The sequence below is a fragment of the Melospiza georgiana genome, chromosome 2 (assembly GCF_028018845.1).
Source record: "Melospiza georgiana isolate bMelGeo1 chromosome 2, bMelGeo1.pri, whole genome shotgun sequence".
In the NCBI taxonomy this organism is placed as follows: domain Eukaryota; kingdom Metazoa; phylum Chordata; class Aves; order Passeriformes; family Passerellidae; genus Melospiza; species Melospiza georgiana.
Genome location: NC_080431.1, coordinates 22854666 through 22878136, shown reverse-complemented (window position 1 = coordinate 22878136; position 23471 = coordinate 22854666). Strand labels below are relative to the sequence as shown.

Here is a 23471-nt window from a genome sequence, read left to right as displayed (position 1 = left end):
GAAGTCTGAAAGCTCAGAAATTAAAGTAGATTTTTTTTTGAGAAGTCCAAATATGTGAAAATAGGGGAAAGACTTAAATTTTCCAAATAGTGGTAACCCTTCCCAGGAATATGCTATGTCAAGCAACTGTGATGCATTTGCTACTACCCAAGTATTCGCTTGGATTGTGCAAGGAAATAAAAAAGAAGACAGGAGTAACATCCTAGGCTGATTGAAACCAGTGGTTAAACTCTCACTGACTTCAGAGGAGGCAGTTTCCATCCTAGATGCAGGAGAAATTGTACCAATGGTTCCTCAGTCTCTTTTTCTTAAATGGTAGTTTTGATGGATTGGCTTCTGAATCTTTTTACTTATTTCTCATCATGTTCTAATATAGTTTCTACTCCCTTTATAATGTCTTTCTCCCCACAATTTATTTTCTTCATTAATTTTTTCCCCTTAATCTCTTTCCCCTTTTTGTGTTCACTTTGTTTTCTGACAGGCTCTCAGCTGCCTCTCTCTATTTCTGCTGTCTCCCCGCTCTGTGCACCACATCTCCCTCACCCAGCTCCTCATGCTGATGGTGGTGCTGGCATCACCCCTGCCCAGGCTCAATGGCCAAGGGGACAGAAGTGAGCTTGACCTTCTGCCCTGCAGGGAGCTAGAGGCAGCTCCTGGGGAGGCTGTGAGTGTGTGCATGCCTGAGTGTGCGCACACATGTGACAGAAACACAGCCTTTAACAGCTGGGATGTTACAAACAGCACTAATTATTAGTGGCTGCTGGTTGTTTAACCCTTCTCTTGCAGGCATGCTGGAATGCGCTTGCCTGAAGGCAAACAGAGCTTGGTGGCCGGGCTTGAGCAGGACCAAGGCTCAGGCACAGTGTCTGGCTGCAGTAGGGGCTCTCTGCAGCAGGAGGAAAAGTGCACAGCCTGGAAGGCTTATGAGAGTCAGGGACAAGCAAAATCCAGCCTGGAAATGTTGGATCTAATCCTTCCTTATGCCTCAAGTTAGCCAACACTGCTGAATTGATTGTAGTAGGATTCGTTCCCACGCCAGTCAAAACAGATGTTGATGCAGTAATTCTACTTCACAAGGGGAAAAAGTTCTAAGAAAATATTTCAAGAAGATGGGGTTAAGAATGTTGCATCAGATACAGAAAGAAGTCTTGGAAAAAAGTGATATGAGTGGAAAAGGGCAGGCTTTGGAGATTTACCAAGCTAAAACTCAGCTTAGTCACAGCACCCACATGAAGAGACAAGGAAGATGCCCTTACACTTTAAATTTAATTTCCTGTCTATTTCAGAGTTTTGCTACTAAGAAGCATGCAGATCAAAGTGCCATCTTCAAATGTCCCCAAATTTTGTGCAGGTCCAAGATCTGAGCAGGTTTTTAACTTTTTTCACTGTCATTTATAGTGGTGGCATTCAAATTTAGAGCTTGATCCTGCTTGCCAGCCATAGAATCTGATTTTGTAAGATAGGCAGTGATGTGAGCCAAGTTGGCAGGACAAGACTGAGCTCTTATTTTGTTTCATCTGACAGTTTCAGTGAGGCAATCTCGGTCTTCTTGTCATGCCTTGTGGAAGTGCAAATTTAGATGTCACGGAGATTTTAAAATCAGAGCTGGCAAACTGCAAAAAACCTTGGCTCAGCTGGCTTAAATCTTACTCTAGATTCTAGTTAAGTTGGATACCAAAAGAATTGCTTCTCTAATACACAGGAAATAATGGACTTACCCAAGTTAAGTAAGGCTGTTACACTGCCTATTCCTCCAGTCTGAAAACACACTCACATTATAGTGACAGGGGGCTGAACAGAGCACTTGGATTAAGTAAAAAAAACCACCTGAGGTTCCAGCCATTCCTTTACCCAAAACTTAATTTTTTCCACTTTTGCTTATCTCTGATTTGTGTGGTTTTGGTTGCAGTCAGACTCGTGTGTAGCCAGACTTCATGAAATAAGTTTTCTGTGCTCAGTGAAGTGAAAAAATTCTCATCAGAAAGATATTTTCCTCCAAGTTTGTCAAGGCTTTTTTTTTTTTTTTTTTTTTTGAGAGAAATTCATTTGCAGAAATGATGCAGGCTCTGTGCTTTTTCTCCAGACCTGAGTGTTATCATCTCCTTTTTCACTCATTTTCCTTTCTGATCAAGGATCAAATATTGCCTGATGAAAAGGTGAATAAAAGGGAATACAACACTAAAATTACATAATGTGGTTAAAATATTTGGACATGGCACATGTGAAGACAATTAGCACTGTCTAAAATGGTTCTAACAATGAACAGGGCTATGCAGTGTTGTGTTGCAATTTGCCCAATAAAACTTTTCTCTCCAGATATTCCTGCCTTGGGGCTCTGCTCAGTTAATCTTTCACTTTGGAAAGTGCTCTCCTAAGAGGTCTACAGAAAGAAAGCTTTGCTCCTTTATCAATTTGTTTCACAATTCATTACAAATGGCTTCAAATTAGCTGAAATATTACATTTCATATGCAGAAGTACTGTTTATAATGACTCTACTAAGAATCATTTCTTTGGGGAGAAGGTAGATATGTGACTGTTCATTTCAGTATGATTTTCTTCTTTTTGTTGACTGTCACTCCATATCCAGAAGTGAAAGGGCAAAGTCCCACACCAATTGCCATTGAGCACATAGATGGACTTTTGTCCTGTTGCAGAGTTGTGACAGATTTGGCCTGTCCATAATGCCTGTGCTGCAGACAGTCCTGCCAGAAGGATGCATTTCCAGCAATGCACCTGGGAACCCTCAGCGTGTACATGATGGGAACAAAACGTAGGCAGGTGTGTTCCCATGGGAGCTGCTAGGGTAACTCAAATCAGCATCAGTTTTTATGGCTTGCCCATGAGCAGGGTGATGCTGAAGCACGGACAAGTCTCCAGGGCCAGCAGCCCACCCCGACTGTCCCTGGGCTGCCATGGGTGGGAGGCAACCCCAAGATGCCCAGGAAGGCACCAAGCTGGGTGGGCTTCCAGCACCCTATGGGGCTCCAGTGGCCAGCCAGATCAGGCTGACAAGACTTTCATTTTACTGTGCTAAAGCTGTGAACTTTCTGAGGCTGCTCTTCCCCTGAGGTCTCCTGTGAAATGACAAGGCTTTCTGTTGTTCTTGGCTTGCCTGCGGAGGGGCTGGTTTCACTTACACCGCTCACACCCCGCAGGACCAGTCTGTCCTTGTCCTCTCTTGAGGAAGGTGGCCACTTGCAGGCAAATGCTGCCTGGTCTCCTCCTTCCGTGCAGGACACATGAGCAAAATGAAGGAACTTGGGAGGATTGATTGCTGCCTCCCTGTGCGCCCTGCAAGGGGGGCATCTTAAAACTCTGTGGTTGCCTGCTGCCACAGGAGAGTAGTCATACTATTTTTTCTTTGAAAAGAAAAATCTTGTGTCTTCCCCTTCGAGACCAGCCAGGGCTAGAGTGCAGAGCCATGTCCCTGGGAGTGTGTTCTGATCGCTTCTTCAACTTCTGTTTATACAATTTTAGAAAATTTTGGCAGGAATCAAGAGCACATACCAGGGTGTTGGCTTTTATGAATCTCGTGGGATGTGAAAGTCAAGCTGACTCGATGAACTTTGGTTACATATTCCAGACAAGCACAATGACTCTATTTATTCAGACTTGGCAGCCAGAAGGCAGATTGACTCTGTGGGTAATAAATTTTCACAGCCACAAAACTTCAGCGGCAACCAACCTGATCCTGTGCAAAAAAAAATGCATATGAGGAAGCAGACTTGGGCTGCAAAAATATGTTAGATTATTATTCCATGTATGTGTACCAGTCAGCTAATTTATTTGGCTATTGATTGACACGAATTGCACAAATGATGCCAGGGATCTTTCTCCCTTTAAAGGAATTATTTTCTATTACAAAATGTTCATGTTTTTAAAGGACATGTGAGGGGGGGAAAAGAGAATTGTTCACATTACAATTGACAATCTCCTTTTAATATTTCACCCAAGACTGATTTAAGTTATCCAGTGACCTCTACGGAGAAGAGCAGGTTATTATAATGGGGACTGTTTCATGTGCTGTGCCACACTTCAAAGAGCCAAAAGGCAATAACCACTACAATTCAGTAGTCTGAACAATCTTAAGTACAATTTTGACATCTTCATGCTACAAAGCTTCAGATGCTTTCTGGGAGAGATGATGATGAAATTATTACTCTATGTGTTATAAATCAGAATGAATTGGCTCTTTAACTTGCAGATTTATGTTAACTACCTTGGTATCTGCTAATTGCATGCTCTTCAGATATTGATTGAGGATTAAAAAGTATATTTTCTTCAATCTGTGTGGTGTAAAATATGCCAACAGGAAATTTTCTCTCTGCATATTAGATCCTATGATCACTGCCTGTAAAATTGAAACGATCAGTTTAAATGGATAAACTATGCTCATTAAAGAGGAAAAATACATTTATGTAATTAAAATTACGAGACTAATATGTGTGGATAATATAATTACTGTGGGTGCACATGTACTCAGCTCAAACCCAGCCTCTTTGGCTTCTCCTGCGTCTGTGAATCTCAATACCTTAATTGCTGGTGTTGAGGGAAGGGCTGGGAATGCTTTGCCCACTGCAGTCTCAAAGCTTTTAATCATGCCTCTGTCTTGCATTTGGCCTCCCTCATCCATGGCTCACATTCCTTGGTTTGGTCACAGCACTCCAAATGCCAGCCCTGGGAGCACAGAAGCACCTGTCCCCCTTTGCACCACTTCAGAAACTTCCCATTTGCTGCTCGGCAATTTCAGACTTCAATGCAAAATCTCCTCCAAAGTTTTCAAAGTTTTTCCCCTGAACTTCCCCATTTAGAAATCAGCAAAATTAAAAGCTTCCTGGCTTATGTACCGCTCACCTTCAGCTCTTTGAGAAACTGGACTTCTTTAATGAGTCTGCTAAAAGGTTAATTTATTACATGAGGAATATCTGGGAATCTCTCATGTACTGTTCCTATCCATTAATCTCTGATTTTTTTTCTTTCCTGTTTCTGAGCTCAGGAGATATGAGATTAAAGAGCCTCTGAGTTAGGAAGTAAAAGGAAACGAGTTCTGCTGACATTTAAACACAGGTCCATCTGAGCAGTTATTGGAAGAGAGAATCTGTGTTACTCTTTTTTGTGTCTATTTCCTGCAAGGTGGATAGAAAGGCAGTGTTTTGTTTTTTCAGCAGGTATATTTATTTAGGATTGTTCATTAAGCAAACCTGCAGGTCTCAGCTAAGGTTCTACAAAGCATTTCATACAGCAGGAGCCAGCCTGTGCCTCTGGGAGATTTTTGTCTGTAGAGCCAAGTTAGGAAAAAAATTGTGACTAGGAAAGGGGACCAAATAAATAAGTAATTTCCAAAGGCTGTTCATGCAGGGGCCTGTGATGATTAGAAGATTAGAAGTGAGTCATGGGATCTCAGCCCTGCTCTTTGCTGTGTGGGTGGTGAGCTCTGTCCTGCTCTGTAGGGCTTGCTGGAGCACTGAGGTGACAGACCCAGCCTGTATCAGCTGCATCTTGGAGCCCTGGTGGCTGAGCAGAGCCCTGGCACAGCACAGAACACACAGAAGATGTTAATAATTACAAATCATAGTGCAAAACCAGAGGTCCATGTGTGCCTGCCAGATCAGCAGGACTTCTCCACAATCCCTTCTCTGCCTAAAGCTACTCATGCTCTTTATGCACAATAAACACTTTCACGTGTCCTTTTCTGCTTGCTATGAAGCAAACCAGAATTTTTTCTCTCTGTCTCTCCCAGCCTGTTTCACTCTGACATGCATCACTCAGGATCCTGTCTCCCTGCCTGAAGGACCTCTCTCCTGGCCAGCAGCTCCTGCCTCCCCTATCACCCAGCCCCTGGCTGCAACATCATGGCCCCTTGGTCTGCTTTGGTTACTCTTCAGACATCCCTTCCATCCCTCACTTTACTTTGTCCTATGCTGTCTGTGAGCTCTATTTTAAACTATCTAGACAAGCAGGAAGAGTAATTAAATGTGAAGTGTTTCAGGATGAAATATGTTAAACAAAAAGAAATTGAATATATATGTAAATAATAGAATCTATGTGCTGCATCTTAACACCAAGAAGCTCAGCTCAAAATAGATGAGACAATGGTTTAGTATAAATATTAAAAAGTTTTGATTTACCTGTTGTGTGGAATATATTGTAAAATAGAGACATCTAATAACAAGAGTTAAAGAAAATCATGTCTATCCTATGAACCTAGAATTATCTGTATAAGTTTCTGAATTTCAGAAGTCTGGATATCCATACAGCCTACCCATCTAGATACTCCAGTTACCCATGACTGAAATAATCATATTTGAAGCTCACATGGCTTTGCCCCAGCCAGCAACAGTGCCATGCATCTGCTTGCTCACTCCCCCTGCCCCAGTGGGATGGGGAGGAGAGGCAGGGACAAAAAAAAAAAAGTTTGTGACTTGATATAAGAACAGTTAAACAGCTGAAATAAAATTAATAAAAGAATAATATTGTAAGAATAATAATTGCAGTGAAAAGGGAGACAACAAAAAGAGAGAAATAAATTCCAAAGAAGGACAAGTGATGCAAAATACAATTGCTGACTGATGCCCAGCCCATTCCCAAGCAGTGATTGGTGCCTCCCAGCAAACTCCCCCCCAGTTCATGTACTGGAAATGATCTTCTGTGGAAGGGAAATCCCTTTGGTCAGTTTGGGGCAGCTTTCCTGGCCATAGGCTCCCCCACCTTTTGGTCACTGGCAGAGCAGGAGACACTGGAAAGTCCTTGACTCGCTGTAAGCTCAGCAACAACTGAGACATCGGGGACTTATCAATGCTGTTCTCACACTGAATCAAAGCACTGTACCAGCTAGTAAGAAGAAGATTAATTCTATCCCAGCCAAAACCAGGACAGAAAACCACATTGTATCTGTGAGATGCAGCCAGGAGCAGTACTGCCCTCACATACCCTGGTGAAGGCATGGGTTGTGCATTTTAGGGAAAGAAGGAAGGGAAGGGAGTCTTGGCCTCTCACTCCCAACCAAATCATCCATGCCAGGATACTGAGAGGAGCAGAGCATAGCTCTGCCTGGCAACAAGGCACTCAGCTAGTCATGGGAAAGTCAAGCTCCAGCCCTGTTCTACTGAATCCTTAATGATTTAGACAAAACACAACAATATTTTAAGGAAAAATTGGGAGACACTTTCTACAGCCAACAAAACCCAGCTCCCCTGACATATGGAGAACATTGGATGGTGTATCTGCTGCCAGTCAGGTAGTTTGGGGTGTTTGAAACACAGTTGCTGTAATCACTGTGTTACAGAGTGAATCAAATGCACAGCCAAGGCTTTTTCTCAGCTTTCTTTAGCTTTCTTAGCAGGCATGGGCCATGCAGAGTCAAGACCAGAAATGCTCAGAGGAGAGGCCAGGGCTGGGGGGATGCTGGAGGCAGGTAAGAGATAAGCAGCCCAGCAGCTAATCCCCAGGGCCAGCTCATGATTGCAAAGTTGGCCTGAACCCTTAATCCAGAATTCCTGTTTCTCCCCTCCTTGGCCGCTCTTTAAAACAAAACAAATTCAAATCAGAAGGAAGCTGATACAAAAACCTTCTGGGTCGCATCAAGGTAATAAATCAAGAGCGCTGCAGCCTGTTCCCCACCAATCCAGCAGTTAGCACACGCAGGCTGGCTCTGAGCAGCAACATCTGTTACTCCACTTACAGTACTGCCATGTATTTTGATAACCTTTCTGTATGTTTAGAAAAAGCATTAGCAAAATATTTGCAGTAGCTCAGTCTCGACATGAAACATGCTTCAAGTGACATGTTACTTGTCTTGTTCTTACCTGGTCATTCTCCTCTTCATCACTGCTTAACTTGAGGTCATCTTCTAGCATTCTGGAAAGCAAGCAGAATAAATTGTAACCTATCAAAATGGATATTTTCTCAGAGCTACCATAAATATTTAATAATATAAATAGAAAGAAAATATATTTTATCCCAGGAACTTTGTAGCTGTGACACTGTATCTTATCCGGTTGCTATCAGCTAACTTTTTAATTAATTTCCTACTATTGCTGCTTAAAAGAAAATGTTTGTTTGAATAATGATGGATTTTGCAAAGATTCTTGTTATTACAATCATTGACAAACAATTTTACATTCTAAAAAGAATATTTTTGATGTTGACAGGTCAGTACTTTCCCTGAGAGCAAATTTTTGTCCATTTGGCTTTGAGCTTACAAAACAGAAGTAGGTGTTTACATTGGCAATACTGCAGCACAAAATAAGGTTCAGTGGTGTATCCCAAAGGCCACTTTTACTTTATTGCATGCTTGTTGTAAAACTGACATTGACTGAAACAATTAAAACTAAAATATATTTTCTTAGAGCACAAGAGTATCCACAGGATTTCACTGTCATGTAAATATAGAAAATAATGCATCTTTTCTAATGAGGGTTTCATCCTGCCTTCCCATATCCTTTCCCCAACTTGATTAAACTGGTTCACAAAGAAGAGGAATCTGGTTTTATCTCCATACATTTTTTTTACAATCTAAGATTAAGTAACCAGGAGTTAAAGGAGTTGAAGACATGCAAAGATTTCCCCCAGTGCTTGAAAAGTCTTATAGAATAGGAGCTATTTTTAAAATGTGCCTCGGTAATAATAGTAATAATTCAGAAAGTTGCTAATTTTTCTTGCACTCTGGGAAAAAAGAATCTGTAATTTCATCTCAGTTCCAGAAGAAAGCTTGGTGAGCAATTCCAACACATCCTGTGCCGTGGGTGGTCCCTGGAGTGTAAGTATTGCAAGAAGACATATGTAGTAATTTCAAACCACCTCCTTGTACTTGTGCCTAGATCTTCCAGGAGCGTGCCTGCAGAGCATGACTCCTCCATGGGCTGCATGGTGTGCTGTGGCTGAAAAGAGCCCAGAGCCCAGCACGCCCTCCTCAGCTCCTCGTGTGCGCGCAGCCCCTGCCTGCTGCTGCTGCCACAGCTGCCTCCCCATCTCCCCACGGCACCTCTCAGGGAATGGAGGTGGATGAGAACGGGGCTGGGGGCTGGAGCACAAATTCTTGCTAGTTCATCTTTTAAAGATTCTCCTCTTGCTTTTTTCCCCACATTTCCTTCTACTTGTGCCAACGTTTCTCCTCTGTAAAATCAGCGTATCAAACTCAACAAAATCTCTTGGCAGTGCAGACACCTTGAATATACAGGACATTCATTGAGTTGGAGGGACTTGACAATCTCCCAGCAGGACTTGCCTATGTTTTATCTCAAAGCGTGTCCATTGTCAGGAAAAAGCCCTCTCTGCCAACTCCCAAATCAGCAAACCTTTGATGGCCATATCAGTGCAAGCACTGACCCAGCTAACAAGCCCTGTTGAGAAGTGGGCAAACAGGACAGGTATGATGACACAGGATACAGCTCATAGGAGAGATACAGCTCCACATCAGAGAGGCAAAACTTCCTGTAAACACCACAAGATCCATACTGGCCTTGGATCTCGTCACTTACAGGGATCCAAACAATCTTATAATTGCTCATTCTTTTAATTGGATCTGCTTAGGCCATGCCTCAGAAAGCAGTGCATGAAAATAGAAAGCTCAGATCTGGGATTTGGCACCTATGTGATGAAATCTGCACTGATAGTGATTTAACCAGAAAGTGGTATGCTTGTGTGAAAAGGAGAACTCCCAGGGTGTCACTTCCTGCTCTTCCTTGAGTGCATGAATTTCTGCTAGTGATGTGGTGGTTAAGTACATTTACTTTAGGTTTAGCAGTTTAGTTCTTCTCCTAAATGGAAGCTGAAAAACCAAAAGTATATAATGAAACATTCTAGATACCTCTGTGCATTTATCAGTGTCCTGGATTTTTGTATAACATATAAAAAAGTGTTTTGTGAGCTTGTCATTAGAAGCAACTAGGATATTTAGAAACCTTCAGGCTGTGTGGTGGTGTGAGACAAGGATTACAATCCAGTATCATCCACACAAAAGGAATAACAAAGAGCAGCACTGATCCTTCAAACTCTCCTTGCTTGTACATCTTAGACCATCTTTATTTTCCCTGTCTGTTTTTCATTTCAGAAGTGCTGCTTTCCAAGAAAAGCACTGCCTGCCTGGGGCTCACGGCCCCTTTTGGAACTACCATCACACTACAAACATGCTCCTAACACTGGGGATAGGAAAAATAACCAGGTCATCATAAAATGCTTGCTTTTTTTCCCCGCCTAGAGAGGGATCTGGCTGATACAAGGCTGTATCAGGTTGCCAGTACATGTCTACCTTGTAAAGCAGGAGCTGTGCAGGTATAACCTCTGTGCCTGAAAGTCTTCACTGGCTCCCAGACAGCTTTCACTCTCAGGTGAGGCCCTCAGCCCTCATCCACAAAGCCAGAGCAGGACACACTGTCACCTGGCCTGGACTGAGGAGGGGATGTTTATGTTACAGGGATTCCATTTTAATGGTATATCGATTTTAAGTATGGATGTTTCTGAGGAATGTTTCTCCTTAACAGCTCATTTCCATCCTGAAAACAATGGTAGTTGAAAGAAAAATTCCACAACTGGACCACTTGAAGACCCCACTTGAAGAGAGTGAGAACAGAAGAGAAGTAAAATACTCTAAGCTCACAAGAGGTGTTACATTAAATTGTAATTTATCTCAAAAGCACTTTGACACAGATTCAGCACAGAATGAGCTTTGGTACACCCTGTGTTAGCAGAGCACTTCAGACCATGTTTAAAACCACCCTTGTTTAGGATGGGATTTCTTTACATAGTCTGGCAAACTTAGTGTAAGGATGGAGAGACAAGCACAGACAAGCTCATGTGCAAACACAGCCTTTACACTTTTTTCAGAATGTGCAAAATTCAGGCCAGTAAGTGACATCATGCATGGGCTTTCAGGTTTTTTAAAATCAACCTGGCTTTGATGTATTTGGGCACTGGTAAAGAGGTAAGTAAATACAACCTTGTAAACAAAAGCCAGAGAAATGAAGTGGTACTCAAAGCAGCTTTGAAAAACACACAGCACCACTTAGGGCTTCTGCACTTGAAAAGGGCACATATGGCCAGGAAGTCACTTTGCAGAACCTAATTATACATTTTAGTGAAATCTCTGTGAGGTTGTGGAGGCAGTGAGGGGTGGGCTCAGGCAGGAGTGCTCACTGCTCTCTAATTAATGCATTTGCTCCTTTCTCAGCAAAGAATGTGACAGGTAGAGCCACAATGAAAGGAGAGGAGGATGGCTTTGGGATATTGCGAAATGCCTCCGCAAGCCAGCTGGTTTCATTCTCCAGGAACAAGGGGTTGCAGCCTGGGGTGATGGGCCATTCAGTTACAGGGGAAAAGGAGGGGCTCTGCAGGCTTACTTATGTGAAGAGGAAAATACAGAGTGGTCTGGAGGGCATTGATGTACAACATCTGCCAATGTCAACGTGACTGTGTGTCCAAATCTCCTACAGCTCTTTAGAAACCCTGACCTGTTTTAATCTGAGGGTTACTCACTGCACTGGTTCAGAAGGACACTGGGGCTGGGGTAGCCTTGTGCTGCACTGCAGAGAGACCTCTGGGACTCTTGCTCATCTCAACATGCCAAAGGGCCAGCACCTGCTCCTGATCAAAGTCACAGGGGATTTGGGATGGGAGGTCATCACAGGCTGCCAAGGAACCACCTTGCTCAAATGGAATAGTTGAGACTTGCAACTGTGCTGTTTTGCTTGTCTGCCTTTTTACCTGGTTTGTCACTGCAGGAAAGCTAAGTCCCTAGCACATGTTATCTTCAGCCCAGCCAGAGCGCAGGGAGTAGCTGGAAGACATCTGGTTTCCCCTCTGGGAATTAACATCCAAGTAACAACAAGTTTCAAGTGTGAGGGTAGAGTCAGGCCTTATGTCAAAGATTTCTGACAGAGCTGGATGATTCTCCCTCTGAGAAGAAGGAGCTGCTGGGGAAGGAGATGTCAATGCAGCAGTGTCTGGAGGAGGTCGTTCTCAAGAGCCAGCCAAGAATCTGTGGTCACTTTTGATGTATGGAGCCACTCTGAGGTGCTTCCAGCATAGCCCTACTTAGGAGGATATCTATTCCCTTTTATAGTGAAGACATGCCTGAATCCTGGAATTATTCTTCACACCTGCTGATGCACATAAAAGAAGCAGCAGGCCTAACACCTTGTATTTCACTTTAACCACTGATAAATTTCACAGTCCTTGGCCTAATGGTTTCTTTCCTTTCCCCTGCAAATTACTTACTGAGGCATAAAACTCTCAAAAAATTCATCTGTGGTTTGTCTTTTTTTTTTTTTTTTTTTTTTTTTTTTTGCTGATTAGAGAAAGGTTCCCTTTTGGCATCTCAAGAGAGGTTATACAAATGAGGGACACAAAACTCTATGTCCCTCTGGTGGTCTAAGCTACTATACAAGATATGGTCTTTCTTCATGATAATGTTGGTCATTATAATGACCAGAAAAAAAAATCAAGAAGGGAAGGGAAAAATATTGATAGTAATTAAATAATTTACACTAATGCTTTAGGAGAGAACATGCCAATGGTTGGTGAGCCCAGGATACAAATACATGTATATTGAAACTGTCATTTAAATAAACCCAGAAGTTGTTGTCTTTGCAATCTGTAAAATATCTCCTGAACGTGTTAATCTGATCAAGTGTATTGTTACAGTTTAATTCTAAGCAGCATCTCAGTCAGCATACAATGTGCACTATGGACTTCTATGATTTCTTCCCGCTATGTAGGAAAGGAACTTCAGTAGTGGAAAAATACTTTGATTTTAGATGAAGCAAAGAGTTGCAATGAAATACCAAAATCAAATAACTAAGTGCACTGAGTTTAGGCTACCACAATGTTTTATTCTGAATGCTTTTGGAAAATTATCTTATTTTCAATATACCTTACAGGCATTTTATTTTCTTTCCCATAAATGCATACTGACCTATCAAGAACTGGGCATTACTTTTGATATTACCAGAAACCCAGAAAGAAAATAGATATTATTCTAAGTAGCAGTATGCTAGAAGACTTTCAGACTGACCCCAGATGTTTAAAGTCACAACTGATGCACTGATATAGGAGAAGAAAAGTATTCTTTCACATCATAAAAAAAGCAAACCAAAACCTTCCCAGGGGCACAGCACAGTATAAGACCTTTAACTCTTGTCCCCAGAAAAATGAGAGAGAATGCCAGGTGGGAATCTGATGGTCCTACCCAGACTGTGCCCTTATGTTACTGGGATTGTTTCAGCTACGAGTGCTCACGTACATAATATGACTTAAGCTCCAATAAGACAAATGTACCTTCAGTTTCTGGCTGTCTTCCATTGCTTTCTAAAAGAGAAATGCTAGGAAAAATATGCCTGGTAAGAAGCACAGAGAATTCATAAGAAACAGATGAACATGTTTCCTTTCTTAAAAAAAAATAAAATAGAGAGAGAGAGAAAAAAGGAAACTAATGTTGTTGCTATAACCTTGGTTACTTGCATGTAACAGATGGGCAGTTATATTCACTACTTACCTACAGCCAAAACAGGTATTTCAAACAGCTTTGTTTACTAATCCTAAATATAGAAGTGGCTGCTTTTATACAGTAGTAATTTTTAATTAATTAGATTCTGATTGCTGAAATTATTTTTCACTCTAGTGCTATAACTGATGCAAATGTTTCACTTTGGAAAAGCTCATGCATTTGTATTATCTGAAAAGTGTAGTATTTATTTTTGTTTTATACAAAATAAACTCAAAAGCTTATGGATTAAGGTAAGCAATGAGATCAAGAGGATATTTTATAAGTGCTGTAACAGAGCTTTCAGCAGGATTGTAAGACCTCTGCAAGCACTGCTTGCAGCATCTAAAATTCACTCTGAATATATGATGTTTAAGTTGTAAAAATCCTCTAACAAACAGTTTGTGCAAGTTCTGCTGCACAGAAACATGCACGAAAACATGATTATATAGAATACCATCAAATCTAATTAAAAACAGAGGGAGAAAGCCAGTAAAATCAGGCTGGTGAAATATTAATGTACTTAATGCTGGAATGAAGCCTATATATCAATGTGAGATTTAATTCCACAGCGTAGAATTTAAATGCCTGAGAAACGGACTCAGTCTATAGAAATAGAATTAGCAATTTCAATAAAAAATAGATACTCTGAAGGAAAAGTTTTCTGTCCTTGGCTTGAATCCATCTAGGCTGGTCTGCGCTGCTCTTCAAAACCATTTAGACCAGCTAAATATTCTGCTAAATTCCCATTACGCTGATGGTCTCATTAGAAATGCAAGGCAGTCCTCTCCAAGGGATACAGCCATCACTCTCTCCTAGGAGCAGAAGCTGAAATAAGGTTTCTTCTGCCGCAGCTGCCCCTGTAGCAACTGTGCTTGCCCTGGTGATGTTTTTCCCCTATAAAAAAAGGGACAACAAATGCCATTGAATCATACCCTGGATTTTTTAAGTCCTTGGCAGGGTGGTGAGAAAGTGCCCCCCAGACCACAGCACTTTCTGAGAATGGTGTTTGGGCAGAAGGACCCAGAGTACCTCCTGAAAAATTAGAGAGATTGAGGAAAGCAAGGAAACTGTGAGGCTGCTCCCTGAGCAAGAAAGCCACCAAAAAATGCACAAATACTCAGAAGAAGGGAAGAGTGATGAGCGACAAATCAGCAGCTCACCCCTAAGTAGTCCAATCAGTCTGAGGGCTTGCCAAAGTTTCATGGCTAATCATGCTCTGTGTGACAGGAGGAAGCACATTTGAGGAATAGGAGTTTTGAATGTGCTGCTTGCAATTTTCTGATCTGTTTCTTGCCTCCCTGCCCCTGCAGCCCCCAAAGCTTCTCTGGGTGTGATTAGCAGTTATTTACTAATGCTCTCCCTCTGATTTCTGAGCCATTGCTGATGCTGCCACCTAAAAAATATTCATTTCAAATGTGAAATGAAGTAAGAGTGCATGAACTGCAGCACTGCCTATGTGTCAGCCATTGAGGCAGAAATCTTGGGGAATTTAATGTGTCTGAGACAGAGCTGCCACTGCCAAGACTCTGAGCTGAATGTGCAGCATCCGATTTTGTACTCAGCGATTATTTCCTTACAAATTATCTCTTACTGCAAATCTCCAGCAGTACAAGCATCTGTCCTTATGCTGGAGTCATCATGAGGGTGAGTTTACCCCACATTTCAAGGTACACCACAAATGACCCTCAGATTTTGCTGGCCAGTGGTGTCCAGCCAGTGCCTGTTTGGTGACATGGAGGATCTGAGGCATACTTCTCTCTAGGGTAGCTGATTTTAAATAACTTATTGTCTCTAGACACTGTTCAGCTTCCTGTCTGTCTAATAGGCAAACCTGCTTTTTGTCATGTAAAAAAAATATTTATTGACTCTAACATTATTACAGCTTTAATACTTCCAGTTAATGAGGGGCTGTTGCTAGAATTTCTTTATTATTGTTGTTTTTCATGTACCTTAAGAAACACCATATTCTCATTGTCCTTGAGCTTTTGTCTAGTATCATCCATTCCTTTTATTCATATTCAATATTTTCTTTTTTAGATTGTTATATTGCATGTATAAGTAGTCATATTACGTATATTTTAAATTTCATGTCTATTGCACAAATTGCTTTTTCTTTCTAATTACTACTTTTACCTGACCACTGATGCTGAACCAGCTTTTTGTTGGTTTTTGCCTTGATTGTGGAAATGCAGCCTTTTGCTAACCTAACAAACTCTGCTTTAAAAATTTCATGCTGCCTTGTTTCTAGGCTTTTCTACCCCATCAATTTACAGTCAACAATTTCTCATGCTTTGGGACACCCACCTTTCCTTATTGGGACTGTCCTTTATTTTTCTAGCTTGGACATAATAAAATCATGGTCTGGTTCACAGGCAGCCATGTGCTTCCCATCCACTGACCAGTTTATCTTTATTCAAAGGAGGGGTGAGAATGTCTGGTAAAAAGTCATCAGTGCTAGAAAAGTGCCACAAAGACCATCTACAATCTTTACTCCACTTTCAAAGCTGTCTGTGTGGACCTCTGGTAATACCTTCCAAACTAAGACCTCTGCAATCCACCTGATTAATCTGCCTTTCCTTTACAGATTGATGCCAATGGACCACCTTCATCCCCTCTTGTAACTGAAGTCGATATTCAGTTGATATTTTGTCTTTGGGATAAAGAAGTTTGTTGGACATCCTGAGCTGGAATTTTCCATGTCAAGAAAGGCTAGAGGAGGAAAGGAACAATTCCCAAAGGCTCATGGCTGACTGGCTGATACAGAGAGGCTATTGCAGAATATATGAACGGCACAGGAACATATGGGAACTATACCTCCTCCATTCCCTCTGCAGCTCCAGCCAGTAGAAGCACATCTGTGAAAGACACACCAGGACCCCTGAAGTTTTCAGCATTTCCTTTCAAATACTTTGCCTAGCCATTTCCTGGAAAGTCACTAAATGTATTTTACTCAGTCCCGTCTGCAATACTTATAGCTTCATTTAGTTTTAATATAGTTATAAATGGGCTGTAGCGGCCTGCTTTTTTTAATAACTAAGTAAATGAAACCCTGTCTGTAATAATAAATGAACCATCCATCTGGGAGGCCTCCAGTAAAAATTTCAACAGGTATTTATTGCTCCTTTATGTAAACAGTACTCTGGACAATACAAGTGATTATACACTCTGTCAGCCCTGTCAGGAAGGAGACAGTAGAGTTTTGGATGAAGTTCCATAGCATACACACTGAATTTAGCGGTTTATTTGACTAGATGGAGAAAAAAATGATTAAAACAAGAAAATAAACAGACAAGAATTCAGTTGGCTACTGTGAAAGGAAGTATGCCATTTTATTTAAAGATATGGGCTGTGAGGATAATCTATAGAAAATTGACAGGTCTGTAGTGCTACAGACTTCTCACAACTCCAGATGCTGCACAGACAGCTCCCTAAACAACCCCACCCCCTCAAAAGTGGAAGGAGTTTCACTGTAAAATCAACATTTTACAGAGACTTTAAAATATATTGTGCCCTTATAGGTTCACATAGTATGGAAGAGCAGTGCCCTGGTAGAATCTCCAACTGAAGTGCAAGAGACTGAAACTCATGCTATCCATCCCTGAGGGTCATCCCTTTCATTCATGGACACTGCTCGCACTCTGGAAAGGGCAAAAGCATGACACTTTTCAAGTAATGAAATTTTAATTTAAAGAAATCTCACTGTGAAAATCATCTTCACACCACTGTTATATTCTGGCTCCTAATTACACACCATTACATTCACTATTGTTGGAATAATACAATGTCAGAATAAATTGTCAAATAACTAATTCTAATAACTAATTTCTCTGTGTGGCAAGAGGGAGTGGGGCGGAAAGGAAAGAAACAAAAGAAAGAAAGACCTGAAAGCTCACACATGGCCAAGGTGATGTGCTATCACTCGATGCTGAGGAGTGATGTGTAGGGAGTTCTGTGCATTAAACATGCAGGGGCCATTGTGACTTTTGTCAAAATTTCCAGCCCTGAGATTTCTGTGGGAATGGGCTTAAACCTCTCCCATGAGCAGATTTCTCAGAGCCTTTCATTTTCAGCCAAGATAGGCACAGGGAAAAATGCATTATTTTTTTCCTTCCAAGGCAGACTGTAAAAGGAAAGCAAAACCCTCTGCCCAACACCAGGCAGATTCTGCTCCATGGGACAAATGGATTGCTGCTCCTTAGGGGTCCTGCAGCCTGCATGCTCAGCTCAGAGACAGGGAATGCACTGCTCCTGAAGCTGCATCCTTGGCCAGGGTGTTTCCAACAGGGTGTTTCCAACTGGGCTACTAAGCTTATCAAGCTTAATTTATTAGGAGATTGTGCATTAGTGATAGTGCTCTTTTTATTCCTCTCTGCTTTAATATGTTGGGGAAGAGATAATCCCAACAAGGCAGACATCTCTGAACTGATAGCAGTCCCACCAAAATACAGGAATTCTCAGGTTTGCCTGAGGATGGGCTGAGGGAGGAAGGGAGAGAGGGAAGGAGCTGCTAAGGGAGCTCCAGGACTTGGGGCACAAGTTCTGCAGGGACAGGGAAGGTGGAGGCTGGCACTGGCACCTTGAACATGGCCATGAACTTTGCTGCTGGGGGAACACAACACATGTGCAAGCTGCTGTGGTCAGAGAATTCCTTTGCTTCCCATGGAGCAGCAGTGATGGGATGGGTGCTCATGTAGGCTCCCATCAATTCAAACTGTGCTGTGCAGCTCCTCTGAGGAGGGGGTTTCCCCCAGCTGCCCTGGGGTCTGATGTCACCAAATGCTTCCAGCCTGCTTGTTTCACTTTGAGATAACCCCTTCTAGGATGCAAAATTGGCTATTCCTCTTTCTTAGAAATAATCTCCTTTGGACATAACAACAGCAAAAATAGTCAGCTGAGGGCTGCTCCTCAGTTGAGAAGAGCTTTAATCCCAGCATTCAGATGCACATGCTGTGCAGAAATACACAACCTGCACTCCGATGTATATATATTTAGAAAAAAAAAGAAAATAAAAAGTCCTCTTTCTAAAAAACACTCTTTGGAAAAAATTATGAATTTAGCTCTCAAACAGTAAACCACACTATATCTCCTTTCTAATGTCTCTTTTTAAATATACACCAGGGAACAACTCTCATAACTCACTTGAAACACACTATCTTATGAGTTATAGGTCAGTCTTCTATGCTCAGAGTGTGTGTTGCACTTCTACACAACCTTATGAATTTTCCATCCCTCATCACTCATATCATGTCAGAATATCTATTACAAACCCTTGTTTGCAAGAAGGGCTTCTATTTTATCCTTTCCTTTTATCACTGCTCTTAAATTTTCTTCTGGACACCAGCTTGGCATGCTGGCAGTATCATGCTGGCAGTTTCTGAGAAAAAAAATCAATCAAAAATCCTATGTCAGGATTGTAAAGAAATTGCAAAGAAATTGTAAAGAATTGAAAAGAAATAGCCTATTTTAACTAATAGGAATAGTGTATAAAAATGAATTAGACACAATTGCATTCTGATTGCCAACTTCTACCACCCAGCAGCAAACCACCACAACCATCACATAAAAAATATTCATTTGGAAGTCTAAATGATGTCTGATAATGCCTTCTGCCATCCTAAAGCTTTGGAAATGTTGAATCATCTCAAGAAAAATGTCAACAATAATTTTTCATGACGGCTCAAGCATGGACAAGACTGACAAGAGTCTTGTGTGAGGGATTTAGAACTGAGGGCAATTTTCTAACACCGTTTAACCATGAGGAACAGTGTGAGGACCAGCCAAAATGCTTGGCAATTGCTAGATTTGAGCAATGCTTTTCCCTAAATAACTAAAGAAGTTTAAATTCTATATAAAATTATAAATTGCAACATTTATGAAATGCTGTGCTTTTGTTTCCTGCTTTCAAAAACATAACTTTGAAATATGTTTGTATCTAGTACTGTAACAAGGCTGCCCAAGCACTGTCAGGAGTAAGGTAACTTAAATGAAATTATCAGTTCTGAATGTAGTTCTTTTACATTTTGCTGAGAAAATTAACAAAACTATTTTTATTTTCAGTTACCCCAGATAATTTTTATTGTATTAAACAAAATATCAATTACCCCTGCCGATTCAGAAGCTAATCTAATTCCATTTGCAAAGTTCTAAACCTAGATTTGTTTTGAGTTTCATATGGGTCCACAATACTTACTGGCTTCTTTCATTTTTTCCCTCTCATTGGCAGTTAATTGAAACTTTCAGGGAAATATTTTTTTCTGTCATCAGTTGTCAGACTGACATTAATAGATGCAAATATCCCCAGCAGTGTTGTGAGCAAGTGTTGCAATGAACCAAGCACACAGAATCTGGATTCTCAGATTGCTACATGACTGAAATTGAAGGATTTGTGTTGCTGGCTTTTTAGTTTTGTTTGTTTATTTTATAGAAACAGATAGGAATAAAGAATACTTGCTTAAATCTACTCTGTTACATATCTGGTTGTTTGGTTTGTATGTTTGTAATTTATGATTGTCTGATACTGAGTTCCCAGGAAAAGAATTCTGTGTAGGCCCAACAGGATCTACCTATGGATCTACCTTTGAAAAAATGGCTTTAAGTATTATTTAACTTGCTATTACTTGATGTCAGCTTCAGTCCAATCAAAACTATCACTATTATCTCAGAAGTATTTTTGGGTATGAAAATAAAATATGCAGAACTTAATATTGTCAGAGCTGTGAATAATTATCTGTTTGATCCTTAAATAAGAATAAGCCCTACAGATAATCATACATTAATTTAGTACAACTGCAAATATGGTGTCTATATTGTGCAATATATATTCAAAAAGTCATATATACAAGGAATGACACTTGACTTTTGAAGAATTCAATTTAGTAGTAACATTGTTAATGGTCAAAAGTAGATCTCCTAAACTAAATGTATTGGGTTACTTTTATCATCAGTGTCACTCTAGTAAAACCAGTTTCATCAGCAATTAATTTAGCTCACTGTATTACCTTCAAGGCAAATGATTTTTACTGATAAGAGAAAAAACTTCAGATGTATGTATTATATCAGGCACTTAAATATTTTTAGTGCTGATGACAGCAGAGATGGCTGATAAAAATAAGAAATAAAATAGGCAAAATGCAGGAGACTGACAATAAAGAGCTTTGAAATATGTAAATTACTTTCCAGAAGTTCTACAAACCCTTAGATTATCTCCAGCAGAGTGTTTATTAGTCTAAAGAAATCACTGTGTGTTTTTCAATGTACTACTGAAAGGTTTTTCTTGTTCCAAAAATGCAGCAACCAGCCCTCATTACATCTTTTTATAAATGTCTCAAAAGCTTCAAGTTTATTTGCAATTGAAAGGAGTTCCAAAGAAGAACAGAGAGTAAAAAAAGGAATTCTGTCAGAATTTTCTTATTGATACTTTCTCTCACTCTTCCATCTAGCTGAACACACTTGCTCTTCTCATTACCAGGACCATTACCTAGTATGAAACAGGATCCATCCTATCAAGACCAATTTGCTGGGCTTCATCCTATTGCACTGTTCTCTAGTGAGAGATCTCTGCATAGGTACATTTCCCAACACCCTAAGAAATCAAAAGTGAGCAAACCCACGACAATTCTCATTCAGTCAGAAAGAGGAAATAGAGGCAAAGAGATTCACTGCTTTTACACAAAGTCACTGTTCAGCCAGAACAGAAACTCCAGGTCCTGCTGGGATGGGCACTGCCTCAGATGTGCCTGTGACCCAACATCTCACGCTGTTCACTCTCCACTTCATCTTTGAGCCTGCACTAGGAGGAGATTTTAAGTGAAAGAAAGCAAAGCCAAGGTGGGGAGGTGAAGAGGTGCTGAAACTGTATCTGCCTCCACATAACAATCTCTCTTCTATCAGAGCACTGGAACAGAGCTACTGGAACAGAATATGTCAACATATTCTCTGGCAAACAGGCATTCCTACCTGAGACAGAGCAAGAGGGTTTTATGTAAAGAATGCATTTATTCATCTGCAGAATGTTGCAAATAAAAAACAAAATTGGACTGGACGATTTCAATTTCTTCCAGAAAAACCCATAACATTTGACCTATTTTAGTATTCTATATCAAAATTTGATTATTTTAAGCTACATGTGAGAGATCATTCAATCCTTACAAGGATTTGTTATATTTCTTGTTTAGATTAGGATTAAATATTTTATCACTCTGGGACTGTTAACTCTTGATGTTCTTTACTGCTACACTCATACAGTTATTAACTCCTAAATGTCTTTGGTTTGGGCTGTAGTTGCTTCTTCCAGTAGTTTTTGTGAGATCTGAAATGCACTCAGAAGTGGACTTTAAATACTTGTTTTTTGGTGGAGTTTTCCCCCATCCTTGTAATAGCTATGACAATTGGCCTGCTAATTATTATGATGTGATATGAAAAATCCATTTCAGCAGAAAGGAGCAGCAGACAGGTGCCTGCTGCAGCCCTGCCTGGGACCACTGGGGCTGTGTGAGATGTCACTGCAGCTGGGGTGATGGCCCCTGACTGCCTGGCTGATGGGGACAGCTTTGCTGCTGGTGGTACCTCAGGTTTCAACTTTTGTATTTTTCAGATTCTGTACTGCTTAAGTGTGAACTTCTGAGCTTCATATTAGGGGATAGTAAACTCTCTTCACAGAGTAGATAGACAAAAGAATTCCTTTTCTAGCTGGGGACCAAGGACAAATGATCCAAATCTCAGGCCCAAGAGCATAAACAATGGTGGACTGAAGAGAGGAAAACAAGAAGGATGGGACTTCATAAGCTAAAGCTGTAATTGGACTATTAACTCCAATATGCAAATGGACCAGAATTTATAAAAGTGTGGAACACCTGTGCCTGGTTGTCCATTTTGTGACCATTTTGGGTTCATCTTGGGTGTAGCCCTGGCTGGGATCTTGTGCTTCCCAAGGTGTATCCATTGAGGCTTTCTAATAAATACCTGCTTTATTGTTGAACTCTGTCTGACCTCTGTTCTGGGTCAGCCTCCATAAGGCACGACCAGCATGGCTTTCTGTGGGGCCTGGCTCTGTCCCAGCCCAGCACTGCCACGGCAGTGACCCTGCAGGCAGGCAAGCACACCAAAATCAGCCAAACACAGCGCCAAACTCAGGGTGTCCTTTGTCACAGTGAGAAGGAGAGGCTGCAAATGAGCTTGGAAGGATGGCCATGCCCTCTGGGGTGCTCTGGGAATGAGGGGAAGTGGTGCCCATAGCCTGCAGCACCTTCCCATGCACAGGTCTTGGGGCTTCTTCTGATGCAGCTGAAACACCAAGTATGGAGACTTTGTCCCACAGCCCCCGCTCTGAGCCTGCAAAGGGTGAAATGGAGACATGGGAGGAGCCCTTCCCCAGCTGCTTGTGGCTCTGGGTCAGTCCCTGAGGAGTTCTGGGATGGCACTCAGGGCTGGACCTAGGGACACTGTCACACACACCCCAAGAAACCACACCAGGGGCTTAAAAATGTTGAAGACCTGGGCAAAAGCACACAGAACTGAGTGTTTAGCTATTTACCAACAAACAAGGATATTTGGGACTGAAATCCAGGCCACAGCCCCATTTTGGGGGTTCAGGCACAACATGAGCCTTCTGCATCTTTGTTCTGACACCATCCTGAGGTGTGAGTGTCCTCTGACACCCACTGCAGGAGGAGGGCAGGGGACAGGCACTGGCACACCCTGCAGGGCATCACTCCTGGGCACTAAGGCCGCACCAGCCCTGCTCTCCCTCCTCTGAGGACACTGAGCTTTGTGGTTTTAGGTGGAGCATCTTCAGTGCTCCTCAAAGATGGTGATGCTGCTGTATCACATTGCCCCCCTGGACAGGCAATGAATGGCAGCTGTATAATGTATGGTGAGCATCAGACCACCAACCTCAAAGAGATTTAGGGAAAAAATAATAATACACACTGAAAAATAAATAAATGCAGACTAGGGCATAGAAATATTTTCCATAGAATGCTGATTAATGTT

At 41.4% G+C, this 23471-nt stretch overlaps 1 protein-coding gene across 1 annotated transcript in view; it reads right to left on the bottom strand.

The window, feature by feature from the left end:
- AFF3 (ALF transcription elongation factor 3) overlaps nt 1-23471 on the bottom strand; it is a 316925-nt gene that overhangs the window by 78954 nt on the left and 214500 nt on the right. Inside the window, exon 8 of the mRNA XM_058019201.1 lies at nt 7807-7858. Within this exon, the coding sequence (XP_057875184.1) occupies nt 7807-7858 (52 nt within the window). The remainder of the gene's footprint in view (nt 1-7806; nt 7859-23471) is intronic.